The 18,687-nt window shown below is 31.6% G+C and overlaps 2 protein-coding genes across 2 annotated transcripts; one reads left to right on the forward strand and one right to left on the reverse strand.

The window, feature by feature from the left end:
• Positions 1-851: 851 nt before the first annotated feature.
• Positions 852-11,268, forward strand: LOC145324993 (uncharacterized). Its single transcript, XM_080167768.1, has 10 exons — positions 852-986; positions 1,427-1,485; positions 2,091-2,191; positions 2,635-2,701; positions 7,250-7,363; positions 7,721-7,783; positions 8,750-8,812; positions 9,418-9,531; positions 10,162-10,233; positions 11,157-11,268. Exons 1-10 carry the CDS (start codon positions 896-898, stop codon positions 11,175-11,177), a joined length of 765 nt encoding a protein of 254 aa, XP_080023894.1. The 5' UTR covers positions 852-895; the 3' UTR covers positions 11,178-11,268.
• A 1,015-nt stretch (positions 11,269-12,283) lies between these two features.
• Positions 12,284-17,348, reverse strand: LOC145324994 (uncharacterized). Its single transcript, XM_080167769.1, has 5 exons — positions 17,208-17,348; positions 16,697-16,954; positions 16,105-16,136; positions 15,549-15,615; positions 12,284-14,701 (listed from the first exon to the last, which is right to left on the reverse strand). Exons 1-5 carry the CDS (start codon positions 17,342-17,344, stop codon positions 14,635-14,637), a joined length of 561 nt encoding a protein of 186 aa, XP_080023895.1. The 5' UTR covers positions 17,345-17,348; the 3' UTR covers positions 12,284-14,634.
• Between the last annotated feature and the right edge of the window lie 1,339 nt (positions 17,349-18,687).

Here is an 18,687-nt window from a genome sequence, read left to right on the forward strand (position 1 = left end):
ATTTATGCATGGTAGAATTGTCCTATCGACTAGGTTTGATGATTCCTGTAACAAGTAGGTACGATTAATAAAGCGTAGCAACTTTAAGATCGTTACCAGAAAGTCAGTAAGTCAATTCAAAACATGCTTATTTTAATTTTTCGAACAACTTTTTAATATATCTAATCATTCTGTTCATTTAAATATTAAAGTAATGATCTTCCTATGAAAACAATGTATAATATTATAAGTGGAGAATCTCTATAATTCTTTCATGCTCTTAGATAGTACCCTGTAATAAAGCAATTTTGTAACTTATATTAGATTCTTAAATTTCTGACTGACAGTTTACAAGTGCTAATATTTGTTTAATCTTTTGATTTTAAAGCTTCGATTTTATGGAAGTTGTCATGTTTGTTTCTTTAAGGTTCAAAAAGTATTTATAACATAGCAAACAACTTGTTAGTTTAAGAGCCATTTCAGAAATACTTTGCTTTAAAAAAAAAGAAACCTTACATCTTTAAATTATTGGAATTTAATTGACCAATTAAAGGTATTAGAAATCAAATAAATTAAATTTCTATTTCATATTTGTTTGAAAATTGAGAATGGAAATTTGATCTAACTATCTATTCTTTTCGGTTACAAACATTACAAGCATATCATATTTAATTTTATGAAGAAAAAAAATCCTTGATTTTTCAATATCTTTTTGTTTACTAAAATTATTTTAAAAAGATAAAATGTAAGTTATTTATTTTATATTTCAAAGTTAGGGATCTCAGCGTTTAAATCCCAGTTACCAAGACCCCTTTAGCGTATCCTTAACCTTCCCACTTCCATACAACCATTGGCTACTACTCCTTTTACTGTGTTAGGGGGGGGGGGAGAGCCACCCACGACCCCAAATTGTTAAATGTTTATGGTCCGAATAGAAATCAGTGTTACAGAAAATCTCGTCATGATTAGAACTCTACTTTCTATATTATGTCTGTGTGTCCTACACGGTGAGTATTTCTTTGTCTTGTTGGAATCTTATATTTTGTGTGAATTATTTAAAATTATCCTGTTCAGTGGCGTAGATACTCTACTCATGTGTGATCAATTTAACAATCAAGGGTTTAACTGCTTATATTTTTATATCGAATCGAAATTTATCTTGTTTTTAATTAGTTTTAACCTTGAACTTAAATTTTAGTTATGATATGTTTAAATCGTTTTTCAAAGTTGATAGTTATTTTTTGCAACCTATTATAGGCAGCCTTTCGCGGATAGTAAAATGAAAATAATTTCAGTTTTAATTTTATGATATTTATTTAAAACCAGTTCTAATTCAACAGAAATTAATTGTTGTTTTTAAGCCATATAAGAAATCTTCTTCTTTAATTCCTTGTATGCGTAGTTTACATTCTATCAGCCTTGTAATCCCTTACTCTTTCTGTTTCAGTTAATTGTCAGAATCAGCAGCAGTTTGTTCAGCAGCTGCTTCAACAAGGATTTACTCAGGTATCACTTTTTTTTGGACCGCTGCTGAATTTTTATCAATTCATCTTCGTTTAGGTGCTTTAATGCAAAACTTTGGGAACCTATATATATTTACACAGTGTTTATATATGTGTACAAGAAAAAAATCAAACTAATTCTACTAGCTTCATTACCAATTATTGATTTACAACTGTTTCTGTTTGTTTGTCATGTATATTTTAATGATTTTTCTATATATCATATATTTTGATATTAAAACTTATCTCCTTGCTTTAGTCAAATTTTCATCATTTTTGATTGATATTTTAGTATGGGTTATCTAGAAATGTTCATATGTCTATGAGTAAGAAATAAAAAGCTAACAACCCCCATAGAATTACAGAAGGGCAGACGGACAAGAATACTTTTAAATAGTTTCGCTACTAGCAAAAGCTTTATAGACAACATGTAAGTATAGATGTATATTCAGATAACCTTAGTACCTCCCCCCATTTTTCGATGACCTTTTTCGTCTTCTAGCAAATTGTTTTCTACTACTTGACTGTGTTAATATTCCCTTTACCATTGGTTGATTTTCAAACGCAATAAAAACAATAATTATTATCATTAATTGTTGAATTATCTAGGACCAAATCCAGGGATTCCTGGCTCAACAACAACAGCAACAGCCTCAACAACAACAAGTACAAAGACAACCACCTCAACAACAACAACCTCAGAGATCAAAGTAAGGCATAGTAGTTCAGCTACTCTTTAGCTTAATTTCTTATTTTATTGTAATTGTAATTTCATTTATGCTTTTATATATTGAATATTGAAAAAAATCACTCGTTTTTGGATATTGTCTTTCTTGTTTGATATGATTTGAAACTAGGAGAATAAAGTTTGAGATGAGACCATATAAAAAGATATCATATTAACAATATCCTGTTACGAGACCTTATTTGCCTGAGACTTACGTCTGCATTATGTCCAGCATTACTAGAAATAAACTAACAATAAATCCAACAATCAAAAAAGATAAGATTAGGTTATATTAAGAATAGGGTATCCCGGCATGGCTTGGGCAATGCAGGTATTTATGTGCTTGGTAGGCACTTTGAGGAAAAACACCAGTTATTTATGTAAACAAGACACAAAGCCAGAAAATAAATTTACATTTCTGTTCAGGGTATACTTCAGAGTATCAGCTGATGGAGAGGATCTTGGACAAATTAACTTTGAACTTTTCGATGAGGTAAATTTTGTTTCACTTTTGTAGTTTATTCAATTATTTTGTTGGCAAAGTAACTTTTTAAGTTATTTTGTCGTTTTTTTCTGTAAATTTTTCTTTCTTCGATTTCAATCAACATTATCTTTTCGTCCTATCCATGCAATCCTGATACAAATAAAAACACTTAGTTTAAGGATTAAAACCAGTTATGTTAGCCCCGATGGCCCAGGCTAACAAAACTTGAATTAATTTTATGGTTTTTATTTTGATATTCGTAGAAATGTATAATGCGATGCAATACATGTTTCAGTATAACTGAGAACCGGTTCTAAGTTCTAATCCAGCGGACATTTATCGGTTTGGAAGCCATACTGGAAAATAAAATAAATTAGCGTGGTTTTCTAATTATATGTTTATTACCCTTAATACCAATATTAAAAAAATTCAATATTACATATTACAATGGCTATCTCTATTGAAAAACTTTCGACATTTATCTTTAATAGCAACTAGGAAAATATAGATTCCGCAACATATATTAGACATACGGACGAATATTTGTAATTATGGAGTAGCAGTATTGAGTAACTTGTACTTAGTATATCAGTTTCTAGAATTCGACATCAGGATTTTGATTTCTCTTTCTTGCTGGCATCAATTTTATGAAATGGAAACTTTCTCCACTTTATTCTCTCACAGTCATGACTTATCTAAACTCTCTATCTCTATAGGGTGTACACACACTTACGCATAGTGTTTCATATTGGCAAATACAGTCCTTATAAAAAGTAACAGGGTGTGTGTCTGTGTGTGTCCGTCGGTTGCGAAGGTTCTTGCTATCCGTAGGGCCTTTATTGTTCTCCATTACAGTCTACCTTATTAAAGGTACATGGAGGGTTTCAAACTATTTTTGGGGAGGTTACCATTACACTCCCTAGAGAAATTCTACTGGAAAAATATCCTTCCCGCCCTTAAAGTAATTTTAAAACTAAAGTTGTTAGCAAATAAGATAGCAATGATATTTGAATCAAAAGTGAATCAAAAGGGGTAATTTAACTGTTGAAGTAATATGCAGTTCTGATGATTTGATAATATTCGGAATTGGTAGCACACCATATAAATAGAATGTGTGTTAACTCAGCAGGGTTTATCAGGACTGATCATAATCTAATTGTCATCCTTTTCAGAATGACCTAGACCTTTTCTAAATAAACATTTAGTACACATAAAGACATCCTGATACTTTCTTTGAACTTCAAAGATTATTTTGTAAGGGACCCTTTAACTCTAAAACTTGTTACTACTAGTAATACTATATGCATACAACAAAATGGGATATTGACACATATTCAAAGATATAATTTGATTTGAATATTATCCTTTTAATTTATCCTCATATAACCGCTAAACCGATACGGTAGCTTCTCATAGGTCTTATATAATTATTTTCAGGATGGGTACCACAACCCTCCCAAAATAACACTCCTAGTATAGATGATACCCCAAATAATTTTCTCTACTTTATTTTATTTGGGCGGCGTTTTAATCCCCCTTAAGTGCTCCTAGAGGCCTCTATAGGGGGGGGGGGAGGGTTTAGCTGCTAGTTATGACTAAAGGAATTTGGTTAAAATAACTAGAATAACAAGCAAACTTTATATAATTAAAATCTTTAAAATACCTATATCTTCACCTGATTTGGGCAACCCATTTCTTTCTCTACTTAGTATTCAAAGAAGGTCAAGAAAACTGCCTGTTATTACTTCCGTGTACTATCATTTCCGCGAAATTGATTCTAGAAAATAGCTAGAAAACAAAATAGCACACCACCAGAAGGGGGAAGAAAAATAGCCAAGAAACATTCTAATGCTAGACAAAGGCCAAATTGTATCAAAAATGATTCATGTGACGTCAAAAAAATGAGGGATTATATATCTCCTTTTTAGGGAATTTCTTTCCCACTTCTCCTCTCGTCTCCCAAATTTTTATGTCGTCATATTTATCATTTTTGACACAATTTGGTCTTTGTCAAATGCTAGAATAATGATATAATGCCTAAAATTAACTTGGGAACTATGTAAAGCTTACCTCAAAAAGAGAACTCAATCGGTTCAGTAGCTTCAGACAATTATATTGGGATTTGTTCTTCAGTTACAATTCCAGTTTCTGATGATTTGATAATAGGATACATTTTTCGGAAGTTTAAGCACACCATGGAAAACTACGTTTGGTGAAAGTTTACTTTTTTATTGCAGATAAATTTTAAACAAAATCGTAGATTTAAAATTTAAAGCGACATTAAACAATCAATATGTAAAAAAGTTTTTGAACTTTTATATATTTTAGGGGCTTCGCTCTAAAAGTGATTGAGAATGAACTACACCTCCTTTGTATTTCTCTCCAAAATATGTGGGGGTTATTTTTCTTGGGATGGATGAAGGGTGCCCCATCCCTCAAGATAATAGCTCAAAACCACTGCAGGACCAGTATGTATATACCCTTAGCAGCACAACGTTGTCGGTCCATCGGTTACCGAGATCTTAGGGTTCATAGTGACAGATATAGTAGTAGTACTACTTTGTATTGTAGATAACATTGTTTATTGAATGGATGGTGGTTTTGAATGTCGTCAAAATTTATTAAATACAAAAAAAACTTGCAAAGATTCTTACAAAATATTAAAGATTACTTTAAGTTTTTTGCAAGTCTAACCATTTCCTTCGTCTCACTGACATGCAGCAGAATGTGTTTTATAAGGCTTAGCTTAAAGTTATTTTAGGATCTTGGACAAAGTAGCTTCGGACAAAGTAGCTTCGGACAAAGTAGCTTCAGGACAAAGTAGCTTCCGGACAAAGTAGCTTCCGGACATTTACTTAAGAAAAGTAGCTTCTAATAGTAATAAAGGTTATGGCCGCAGCGCTCGGCCCCCTGGCCTGCCTAGCCGCGGGCGCTCGGCCCCCTTGCCTATAACCTAACCTAACCTAACCTATGTATGAATGTTTAATGTACATTAACTTCTAATTTTATTAAAAGCAAACAAAACTTTAACAATTTATTTTTATAAACTGATCAAATTACAATTACAACTACAATTGTAGTTAACTATTTATGTCCAATGTTCTTTTCTTCCATTAAACATCGCCTTGGACAGTGTATCAGATTTAGATGATGAAGTAGCCACTGCCATCGAATCCGTTTGTAACTTTGTAGCCCCCTCAGCCAGCACAACTCTTGTAGAAAGGGTGGGGTATCTAGCTGCATTTTGTATCGCCTCTTTTTCAACTTATTTGACTTTTTTTCTCATAAGCTCACTGGAATGCGTGTGTGGTCCCTTAAAAAATAGTAAACATAGGTTAGGTTAGGTTAGGTTATAGGCAAGGGGGCCGAGCGCCCGCAGCTAGGCAGGCCAGGGGGCCGAGCGCTGCGGCCATGATCAATAGCAACAAAAATATAGGTAAAATATCTTAAAAATTAATTTAAAAGAGTTATTAAATACAATTGTCTAGTCCAACTGCTATACATATAAATATAAAAGCTAATAATCACCAAACCTCGCAAATAATATATATTTTTTATGACCTAAGATAGAATACTGTTAACAAAGAATGTAAAAGAAACTTACTAGAATGGATACGATGCGTTGAACACCATCTTTAACTTCTGTTGTTGCTCGAGCATAACACTTTTTTGCTTTTTCTTGGCTGTACATCCAGTAAATCTTTGTTCCCTTTACTTGCTTACGCCTGTAGGTAAACTTATGGTCGTCTTGGAGAAGCTAAGTCTTCATCTGGGAGAGCACAAATTTAGCCAAGCTTCCCTCCATTTTAAAGGTGTGAAGATGACTAATTGCTTGTAATCATAAAATTCGATGATTTTACAAAAAGTGGATCGTGGATTTTACTAAAAATGGTTCGGCGATTTTTTTTTATTTTTCTATTAGAAGCTACTTTTCTTAAGTAAATGTCCGGAAGCTACTTTGTCCGGAAGCTACTTTGTCCTGAAGCTACTTTGTCCGAAGCTACTTTGTCCGAAGCTACTTTGTCCGAAGCTACTTTGTCCAAGATCCTTATTTTAAATATACAGAAATAGAATATTAAATGTAATTCTAATTTCAATAAATATATTTTGATGTTGGATGTTATACTGTCTGTACTAAGGTATCTTAACAAAATAAAACAGTGGATGGTAGATTGATGCACATAATTATAAACAAAATTTATTGGTTGAAAAGTTTGAATACTGCTAAAATGTACATTCTTGAATATTTGATAAAGGCTAACAAATTGAATAATATGGTTAAAATACTTTTGAGACTTGTATAATTTACAAAAAAATGAATTAGTATTGATGAATAACCAAGACAACTACCTGGCCCAAGTGGTGGGGATCTATTTCGTCTGACTAGTAAACTGTTTTCTCTTTTATAGCGACTTGTCCGTGTTTTATTTCCAATACAATTGGCTGATATACAAAGACTCTAATGTGGGTAAAGTTACATATAGCTCGTGCTATATGATTATGATTGACTGCTACCAAAAGCTTTGCTTGAAAGATAATTTAAAATTTCTTGTTAAGGCTGTCCCTAGAACCGTAGCTAACTTTGTTGGACTGGCCAGCGGACAAAACCAGAAGGGATACACATACAAGAACTCAATCTTCCACAGAGTTATCCCCAACTTTATGCTTCAGGTTAATATAAAATTTATTATCCCCTTTACTGGAACCCTCTTTTTTACTTACTCTATGCTAGTTATTATTCATTTTGATTGAATTTTCAAATATTCTAATATTTTTTTAGGTTGCATTTGCTTGTGTTATATTTTGACTAACAAATAAACATACAATACTTATAGAGCAGCTAAGTTTTAAATTAAAATAGCAGCTGTTTACCTAGCCTTTTTGAGGTGTCATAGGCCTGAGGTAGAAAAATAGTCTGAGATCATTCCAAATATCCTAAACAATCTCGAAAGCTCGTGAAGTTTCAGCAAAATTTAGGAATTGAAACTCATTCGGTTCAGTGGTTAACAAGATATGTTTATATTCTAGGGAGGTGACTTCACCAACTTTGACGGTACTGGTGGCGAGAGTATCTATGGTCCTTCTTTTGAGGTACGTAATTGATTGATTCATTAATTTGAACATAATAGTTTAAACCTATGGTATCATTGAGTAGGTTGAGACCCTTTTGTATAGCCACTATGGCCAGCATAACCACTATGTTTTAGGTTTCGTGATTATTTTCTCCAATAAATGTATTTTCTTAATTTGCGCTTATTTTCATCGATGATATTTTGTGATTCGCTACTTTAGGATGTTTTCATTTTTTTCTTAGTTTTGTCTTGTCTATCTTAAACAAGGCCATATAAATTAATTCTATAATCCTTTGAAATCAATTTATGTTTCATGATGATTGAAGGCTTAGATATTAAGCAACTCATGACAATAATTGATGCTAACGTTTCACTCAATGATTTTTTAATTGTAAACTATCACTTTCCATTGAATTTTGTGTACATTTATATATAAAAGTTTATAGAAACCAACTGATTTTGTAAAACAAGATAATTTGTAAATGTAGATAAACAAGGATGAAAACATCCCAAAAACAAAGCTCAACAAATATTACAATTTGAAAAATTAACCTCTCCAAAATCTTAGTGACAGCTTGCTTTTTGGTGTTTAAAGTTATTTGATGAAGACTGTTTAATTGCAACACTAATATCATAAATATTAGGTATTTTATTACAGATTTATGGGACAGTGGAAAGTGTTATTTGTGACGTCATAAAAATACGTCTATTATCTTTCCCACTGCCCCCAGTATGATAGAGAAACAAACGTTTCTTTTCCTAGAAAAAAATCTGCCTTCAACCTTGTAATAAAAAGGCCGATTCTTACATTTATTATATCTGATTGTCAGATATTCTATAAGTTCAGACCTAAATATAAAAAAGCTTGGCTTACAAAAATGATAAAAACTTACAATCATTTATTATTTTTTTTTCTTAAGCTTCCCTTTTTAGTAAACAAGAAATGATTAATAAATCTTCTAATTTTAACCATTTAAAATTTTAGGATGAGAACTTCGTTGTGAAGCATGCTTCACCTGGACTTCTCAGTATGGCCAACTCTGGACCTGTAAGTATTTATATTAATTTATATAATGACAAGAATAATTAGGTACACTATAAGCAACACTCTTCTGGACTTCTCAGTATGGCCAACTCTCGACCTGTAAGTATTTATATTAATTTATATGATGACAAGAACAATTAGGTACACTATTAGCAATACTCTTCTAGACTTCTCAGTATGGCCAACTCTGGACCTGTAAGTATTTATATTAATTTATATGATGACAAGAATAATTAGGTACACTATTAGCAATACTCTTCTAGACTTCTCAGTATGGCCAACTCTGGACCTGTAAGTATTTATTCATTCATAGGATTACAAGGACAATTAAGTATACTAACCTTCTCAGTATGGCCAACTCTGGTCTTGTGAGTATTTACATATATATATATAATGACTATTACAATTAGGTATACTAGTAGCTTTAAGCATCGCCTAGACTTTTCAGTATGGATTGTTATTGAGTTGTAAAGTAGCTTCGCTACCTACCCAAATGTCAATTTTGACAACAAATTCAGTAAATTTTCTAACAAACCAAAGTAACTAAAATGAAATATACCACATACAAAAGAACTATACCACGTAGAATATAAAACAATTTATTACAGGACACCAACGGCTCCCAGTTCTTTGTGACCACAGTGAAGACTCCCTGGTTGGATGGAAAACACGTTGTCTTTGGTCGTGTTGATGATCAACAGAGCTTTGATATTGTCAAGAGGGTAGGTGCACTAGGAAAGTTATGTATCGCTGCGTATTTTAGACAGCTTTCCATGAAAATTAAAATAAGATTTAAACCAGTTTTGTGAGCCCCGCAGTCCATGACTAACAAAACTAGTAGTCATTATATGAGTTTTTAGAATTAATATTCGTAGAAAACTGGTTTTATATGATAAGATACATGATTTTTCAGTATGTCTTAGAACCGGTTCAATCGTGCGGATATTTATCGGTTCGAAGCCATATTTACTCCTGGTTAACAATTAGATAATGTTTACACTTCTAAATGTTTTTTTTGTACTAAGATTAGAACTTCCTGTAGACAACTAACTATTTGATTGCACGACGTTGTCTTAAAAGTCCTCATTGCTCCTGGTATTGCGTTCTGCTTATGAGATCTTTTTGTTACTTTTGAGGTTTTTGAGATGTATATTACAGACAACTATCTAGCCTAAGTGGTGGAGACCATTTACGTCTCCTGCAAATTGCTTTCTGTTCGTTTGTAGGGACTTGGTTGTGTTTATTTTTCCGACGCTATTAGCTGATTGTAAAGACCCAAAAAAAACTCAGGGCAGAGTTGCTTATAGCTAATGTCCCCTCTATTTGTTAACTTTAATGTTACTACTTTTTAGATTGAAGCTCTGGGATCTCCTAGCGGTAAAACTAGCAAACAGATTCTCATAACAGATTCTGGAATCCTCCAGGTATGATTTTTTTCAGGGGATGAGGAGACATTGGACTGGAAATTATTATTGTACTAGGTTGGTATAAAATATTATTCTCACCCTTTACCACCAACAATTTTAACCTATGTAACTATGAGAATTTTGTTGATCATCATGAATGTACATAAATTTATCGAACATTGCCATATCCCTTCAGATCCCTGCTTTCATTGCATTACAGGAAAGTTTTTTTTATACCTTATAAAAAGCCATGAACAAAAGGACAAAAGTTAAAAACATGGTAAAAACTAATGACATTAAACGTTTTAATAAAGAATATTATAAATAAGAAAAATCATTTATTCTTAAATCATTTTATTTCATAAATAATTTAGTTAAAAGGAAAAGATAGGTAACAAATAAAATTTACGGCAGCATCATATATAAGTTTGGATCTAGCAAAAAAAACAAAGTTGCGGATTTCGTCTTATTTTCACAGCAGCTTTTCTCCTATTTATAGCCCCTGCGGGAAGCTCTAACCCTGCGGGGCAATTATTTACCTAACCTAAAATAACCTATCAAAAGCTACTGTGAAAAACTGACGAAACCCGCAACTTCGTTTTCTTTCCATGATCCAAAAGTTTTACCTACTGGATTTAAGAAATAATAAGTGTTTTCATTTTTAGTTTGCTGTTATTGTTATTTTAGGTACTAGGAAAAACGCAGGAGTGACAAACGTCAGAGGGGATACCTAACCTAACATAATTCAAACCATCTTATAGTTTTTTTAATCCCTAACCCCTGCTGGAGTCTTATTTGTATATTTATATCTTAACCTGATTTAACCTGTATATAAATACTTAATTAACTTAATATTTTAGTCAATCCTGCATTTGTCCACTCTGACGTTTGTCACTCCTGCGTTTGTCCTCGAACCTTATTTTATTGTTTGTTTGTTTCAGGTTGGAAGCTGCTGCCAGTAAAACGTGAGAAGAAAGTCAATAAAATAATTATTTTATAATTTTACAGATAACATGTTAAACTTTTTAATAAAATAATAAAATGATAAATAAATCTTTTTATATATAAAATTTATAGTAAAAAAATGATTTCAATAAATGTTTGTATAATTTTATTAAAAGGTGATATTAATCATCGAATAAATAACCATTCAAATAAATTCTGAATAACTTCTTTTCATCTTATGGCCTAAAAATTAAAGAAGTAAAAATTTACATTTTGACTAAACAATAGATACAATTTTGGAATAATATTTTTGGTTATATCTTATGGCTTAAAACATATATCAACGTTTACTAAAGGGTGAGCAAAAAAAATGCGTAGATTTTTAAAATTCAAATTGCGCGGCTTGTGTTAATAGTAGAAAAATGTTACGCATACCATTAGAACCGATAAGAAGTCTATTTTTTGGAAATATAAGAACGATTCCTCTGCTACGTATAGTTAGGGAGCTACATGTTAAAATGTCCCAACTGACCTAAAACTTGACTTGCGAGTAAATTTTTGGACATTTTACCACCTAGCTCCTAGATTATTTGTAGCACAGGAACCATTATATTATATTTCCAAAAAATACATTTCATAGCGGTTCTAACGGTATGCGTAACATTTTTCTACCATTAACACAAGCCGCGCAATTTGAATTTTAAAAATCTACGCACGTCGTTTTGCAAGAATTAGTGTCTAATATTTACTAATATACTCGCAAGTCAAGTTTTAAGTCAGTTGGGACATTTTAACACGTAGCTCCCTAACTATACGTAGCAGAGGAATTGTTCTTATATTTCCAAAAAATAGACTTCTTATCGGTTCTAATGGTATGCGTAACGTTTTTCTACTATTAACACAAGCCGTGCAATTTGAATTTTAAAAATCTACGCATTTTTTTTTGCTCACCCTTTAAATTATAAAAAGAACATTCAATATACAATTTAAAATTTTAAATGACTAAGAAAAATAATCACAAATCTAGTTAATTTCTTGACATTTAGACAATTTAAATTTCAAACAAACATAGTGATGTTTATTAAAGAAGGTGTATCAACTATTTTTTTTATAGCTAGCCGGTTCTTTTAGTAAGTAGTAGATGTAAAATTTTTCATAGAATTCAGATATGCAATCGGTTTTTTTGTTGACCTCTTATTTTTTAAGTAATTTAAGTTTTAAAAAAAAAAAATTAAGTCGATTTTAAGGTACTAAAATGCAACAAAAAAAAGAAAGAAAATGGTCATTATGAACAAAAATAGTAAGATCTTTAATTTGACACCTTACTTTTTCAATTCTGTCAGGTAATTATTGAAAAAATCGATTTTTTTAAACCCACGAGAATAAAAACTTTGAACTTAATTTTATTATTTCACAAATAAAAAAATATGGGTTCATATATACCATTAGAATCAGAAAAATATTACGAATCCATTGTAAGCAAAATTGAAAAAAAAAGTTTACAATATAGTATATAAACTACAATAAAAGGAATTATATGAAAATATCATATTATGTTGTACAGGCAACGTCTTAATTCTTCAATTGAGTATAAAAATGGGAAGGGGGTAAAGAGGGGGTAAAGAGGGGGTAAAAAAGGGAAGACAATAGTGTTGTCTGAACAAAAAAAATAATTGGCCATTTCTGTAATTTTTTAATTTTTTAATTTTTTTCAATTTTGCTTACAATGGATTCGTAATATTTTTCTGATTCTAATGGTATATATGAACCCATGTTTTTTATGTCTGTTTGAGAAAATATTTAGGTCTAAAGTTTTTATTATACCGAGGTTAAAAAAATAGATTTTTTCAATAATTACTCAACAGAATTTTAAAAGTAAGGTGTCAAATTAAAGATCTTACTATTTTTGTTCTTACTGACCATTTTCTTCTTTTATTTTGTTGCGTTTTAGTACCTTAAAACCGACTTAATTATTTTTTTTAAAAACTTAAATTACTTAAAAAATAAGAGGTCTACAAAAAAACCGATTGCATATTTGAATTCTATGAAAAATTTTACATCTACTACTTACTAAAAGAACCGGCTAGCTATAAAAAAAAAAGTTGATACAACTTCTTTAGACAAAATTTTTTTGAATCATAATATCTTATGGATAAAACAATGATATCAACATCCATAAATGCAAAGCCCTAAAATGAGACGATATGACAAACGAACATAAGAATATCATAACTTATTAAGCTGAATACTAATTAAAAATGAAGGAATTGTATATTTGTTAATTTAATGAAAAATTACTAAAATACAGGGAAATAGTCCCTTTCGTAAAATCGCCTAATAAGGGGCGATTTGTCGTATTTTTAAAATGGCTTTGTATAGGTTATGTTAGGTTAGGTTATATTGGGTTAGGTGATTGCCCCACATGGTTAGAGCCCCCCGCGGAGGCTAGAAATAGGAGAAAAACTACTTTGAAAAATACGAAGAATCTCCCCAAAAGATGCGATGTCACGAAAGGGACCCAAATACCCAAATACTGGATACTGTTTAAGGACATATTACGTTTTTAGAACTTGATTATGGAGAAGCTTCACTTACTTATTGTTCTAGGAATCAATAATTGAATTATCATAAGAATAGGATAAATATGTTTCGCAAAGAAAATATTCCAAAAAAAGCAGAATGGACGCATACAGAGTTGCTAAACTTTCTAAATCGTACCTAACTGCTGCAGGAGTTATTATGCAAAGTTTAAAGTTGATGGGACAAATCTAGATTAACGATATTAGCTAACCGTTACTTAGGACGTACATACTTAACCAAATTATGCTTTAAAATAGCTAAATAAATAATATAAAAGCGTTTGTATTCACAGCACATTTATAAAAATGAATTTTAAGGGATACGACAATGAAGACGGTAAATTGATGCACATTAAATTTCTATTAAGAAATAAAATATAATACATTAGTAAACCTATGAAGAAAAAACATGTTTATATATCTAACAAACACGTTTAATCCACAAAATAGATAATTATTGGGGGAAGTATAGAAAATTAACTTCCATTGTCTTATCCCTTAAGATCCCTGGACATTAAAATATGTCTTGTATGAGGTTAAGGTTGTTTAACAAGGAAGAATAAATGCCCATTATAAATTTAAATATATTAACTCAAAAAATGTATAATGAATTCAAGGATATCCAAACATTTATTTACAATTACAGCACCAAGGTAAAGACCAACAACCTAGATGTCCTTGAATGCTATTAATACAAAGGTTTACGAACATGAGCAAAGAAGATAAATTTCATTTTTTTTGTTTTTACGATTAAGTTAAGCTATTAAATGTTTCTTTTCCATCATGGAAAGATTTATTGTTTAACAAGTAAACTAAGTAATATTTACACTGTATATTTTTACTTGGATAACGTATCCAAATATATCATATATCCATTGCACTGTTTGTCGTTGTATCAACATTTGTATTTGTTGAATATGACAGATGATTTCCACTGAATCGCCTTTTTGCAAATGTAATATCTGGAATATAACAATTTATAACAATTAACTGCATTTTTTTGTATTGTTTAAATAAAATCTTTGGATCATCTGCAGTTCACGGTAAAATATTGCTGGTAACGAATATTTTAAAAAATCTATGAATTTTAAAGGTTGCTAGCTGCTTAACGGCTGAACGTACAGATCATACCCGCACACCATTCTAAGCGGTATTAGAAGGACTACAAATAATCTGGAATAGCCAAGATCAAATGATGCACAGTGAAAGCTTCAAAGAAGAAAAACGCGTAACATAAGTCTTTATTGCGCATTTCTCTGCACTGCGAGATAATTGAGCATTATTGATTTATGACTATTCCAGATTATTTGTCGGCCTTCTCAAGCCACTTAAAACAGTGTGCTAGCCTGATCTGTACGTTCAGCCGCTTGGCAGCTAGCAGCCTTTAAAATTCATACATTTTTGGAAATATTCGTTACCAAGAATATTTTACCGTGAACTGCAGTAGATCCGAATCTTTTTATCCAAACTATTTGTAGAAGAAAAGATGTAAGTTTTGCTTTGTTAATTTGTATTTTCAGTGACAGGATAGGGGGGGAGGAGGGTAACAACCCACTAGAAAATCCCAAAAAGCGTCCTTGTTAAATTAAAGCAAACGTTTGTGTAGAAGAGGTGTGTGTATTTTCTACCCTGACACCCCCCTTGGCAGTATTATTGGGTGTATTAGGGGGGTGTAGACTCTCGCTTGTATTATGAGATTGAATCATATTTGACAAAATACAATAAAGAATGTTCGTATACTAAAAATTCCTTGAATGCCAGATAAATGTGTCTGATTATATCCAGGGTAATAAAACTATTTATTTTTACCTTTTACGGTTGCCAAGGTCGTCCCTAACACATTCTGAATACATATGGCACCTCAATACCTCACAGCCTAAATATAAAAGAGGGATCAGGTTCAGTTACGCTTTACGGTGTAATGCTTCGGGTAGCTGTCTATAGTGCCCTAGCAAAGTGGGGATGATGTCACTGCCTTTGCCTACCTATTCTCTTGACGTCAGGAAATACCCTATACCCCATCTCTTTATTAACGGTTTCTTTCCCTCTTCCCTTCCCTTTCTCTTTCCTTCAACTATGACGTCAAAAGAATTGTTAGGCCAAAAGTTGTACATATTAATTATGTTCGCACAAAATTATAACAAAAATGAACTAATCTGCACAAGCAATTACTCAATAATGCACAGTTTTTTGATCGCAGCTCACTTAATTGCGAGAAAAACTTTTAGCCGTTTGGCAGCTGGCAGCTAGCAATCTTTAAAGTTCATTATTTTTAAAGGTGATCGATGTTAGGAGCTTTTTGATGGAAACCGGTTCGATTCCAAAAGAAATTCTATTCAAATTTTTCAAAGCAAGAGAATTTTACCTTTTCTACACGGATTTCTCCTGGGATTATGTCTGAAATATTAAAAACAAATTATTAGAACGAAAATTTAATATAAAGCTAACTCTTTTGTTTTTGATTTAGAAAGAAAATGAAAATTTTGATAATTTATCTAATTTTAGAAAACAAAAAAATGTTTACAAGAAAATTTTGCCTTATAGCTGAGAAATATCCTAATATATAATGTAATAAGTTTTTTTTCTCTGTAACGAAGGATATTGCTAACCACTGAACCGATATGATTCGCCGGCGTTATCCTCTTAAAAATATTTTTTTCAATTTTTATACCCAAATCCCCCCTCCTCCCTGACTGTGACTCTGGCAGAGAACAACTATTTTAGATTAGGTTAGGTTATAGGCTAGGGGGCCGAGCACCCACAGCTAGGCAGGCTAGAGAAGGGTATCTTATCTTCTAATTTTTCTTTTTAAACTGGGAGTAAAGCGCCCCTAGAGGCTTTTAGGGGCGTAGCCGCTAGTTATACACATAGTTTAATTGCAAAAAAATGATCACTTATATTAAGAAGACAAAACTTTTTTTCATATTTTAATATTTGCCAATAGAAAAATAACCTACACTGCTGGTGATGGAGATGAAGGAAGTATATCTGGAGGTTCTTCTACCGTACTTGAGTTGTCCACCACGATTATAATATCATACTTACTCAAAGTGTTATTATTAACATCGATGTGCTCTGAGTCTGCATTTTTCTTTTGTAAATCTGATATTCCATATCCAATGATGATAGGAAGAGAAATTATACATAAACCAACAAATATCACTTTGAGTATTTTTGAATAACTACAGTCTGTTTTCTCTTCTTTTGTGGCCAGTCTGAAAAGATTCAAAGATGTGGTATGCTATTTTTTAGCATTTAATATATTGAAAATAACGGCTGAGCCCCTTGAGAAATCTAGAAGTACCATCTTAAAATAGCTATGAACCTTTCCATAACCTAAGCTATAAAGGAGAAACGTATCAGTTCAGCCGTTAGCGAGATCCTTTGGTACAGAAAGACACACACAGATCCTGTTACTGTTATATAAGGATTATAAACTGGAAAACAAATTAGAATGAAAAAAATAACCTTTGGTCTGTGATGTCCTCGTTAAGACCTGCCAGGTCTTTCATGACGTGCTCTGTTTCCATGGCACTATGAGTATTCTGAACTTCACTTTGTGAATCTACATCGTTCCTGTTTAGTAATGGATGTAACCCCAACATTTCTTGGTCTGAAAGGGATGAAGTTAAAAGATATACTTATTATAAAATTATAAGCTATCTTTATTAGCGCCACTACTCTATACATTTAGTACTAGCGGATGCGCCAAAGAAGATAAAGTATAGAATAGAATCCAGGTAGAAGATTCTGCCTGGCTAGCCTGAAGTAAAATTGGAACTTTTGAAAGATCAAAACGGCTATAAGGCTGTTAGTAAATAACATGATTTCAGTAATTATTCAGAAAAAATATTCAAAATAAATTCCTTTTGCAATAATTTACTAACAGCCATGTAGCCAAGAATCCATCTTTCTCTTCCCTAGTCACAATGGATTAAAATGAAATTTTATTTTAAGACTTTAAAAAATTTAATTAAGGAAGAAAATTATTTTTATAAAATGTACCAAAAATATTGGTCTTAGTATTTTTATTATAGGTTGCGCTCCTATGTTTGATTTCAAACAGCTGATTATACATACTAGCAACTACATCCATACATGAACTTGAGGTAGGGGGGGGGGGGGAGGGTTTGACCCATTAAGCTGACCCTTAAAAATTATAAATGTGGTCAATCAAAATCAAAACAATAGTATGTACATTTACATGTAACATTTTATCTTTAAAACGACCAAGCATTATCTGCTGCTTTCACCCTCAAATGGTGTGTATCAGACGTGGAACTCTCTTAGTTAGACACTATTTTTTAAGGGTCATTGATTACCTTCCACTCATTGAAACTCGATTCAATATTTTCTAAATATAAACACATCACAAAATTTAAAAGCATGAAAATAAAACAAACATTTAACAGTATATATTAGAATTTAAAACAAAATAAATAATTCTAGTTTTGTCCAACTAGTCATTGTGATTTTTACTTTAGCCTTATTGTCTTTACTGCGCAAGTCAAAGATTCCTTCAAATTTCCCAAAAATATATAGGGTTTTCATTTCTATTCCTCCTTATTCTATGGGATGCGCCCTCATTAAATAGGTGCCATGCAATATAAGGATAAGAAAGGGGTGGAAAAGAGCCAAGAACCAACTAAAAAAAATTCTGAATCCATTGAAAATAAATTAGCCTTATATCCTCCCAGGACCTTTTTGAATCTTCTCTAAAAAAGGCAACTCATGCAGTTATAGTAGCTTAAACAAAACAAAAAAACGTCATTGTTTTTTATAATAGGATGTGTTTAGATGTCATAATAATAAAATTATCATAGATGCACAGTTTAAAAAGGTGTTTTCAGGAATTTTTTTACTTTTAAAATATATCGAAAGAAAATATGTATTGCTTATTGAATTCAAAAATAAATTATTACCATTTAATTCATTGTCTATATATTTT

This window comes from Acartia tonsa, chromosome 7 (assembly GCF_053477335.1).
Source record: "Acartia tonsa isolate MP-2025a chromosome 7, ASM5347733v1, whole genome shotgun sequence".
Taxonomy (NCBI): Eukaryota; Metazoa; Arthropoda; class Copepoda; order Calanoida; family Acartiidae; genus Acartia; species Acartia tonsa.

Coding starts and splice junctions, on each gene's coding strand:
- LOC145324993 (XM_080167768.1), top strand. CDS start 896: ATGTTTATGGTCCGAATAGAAATCAGTGTTACAGAAAATCTCGTCATG. Junction 987..1,426: donor ATGTCTGTGTGTCCTACACG/GTGAGTATTTCT, acceptor TTTCTGTTTCAG/TTAATTGTCAGAATCAGCAG. Junction 1,486..2,090: donor TTCAACAAGGATTTACTCAG/GTATCACTTTTT, acceptor TGAATTATCTAG/GACCAAATCCAGGGATTCCT.
- LOC145324994 (XM_080167769.1), bottom strand. CDS start 17,344: ATGTTGGGGTTACATCCATTACTAAACAGGAACGATGTAGATTCACAA. Junction 16,137..16,696: donor TCATCTCCATCACCAGCAGT/GTAGGTTATTTT, acceptor TTAATATTTCAG/ACATAATCCCAGGAGAAATC. Junction 14,702..15,548: donor GACCTTGGCAACCGTAAAAG/GTAAAAATAAAT, acceptor GTTATATTCCAG/ATATTACATTTGCAAAAAGG.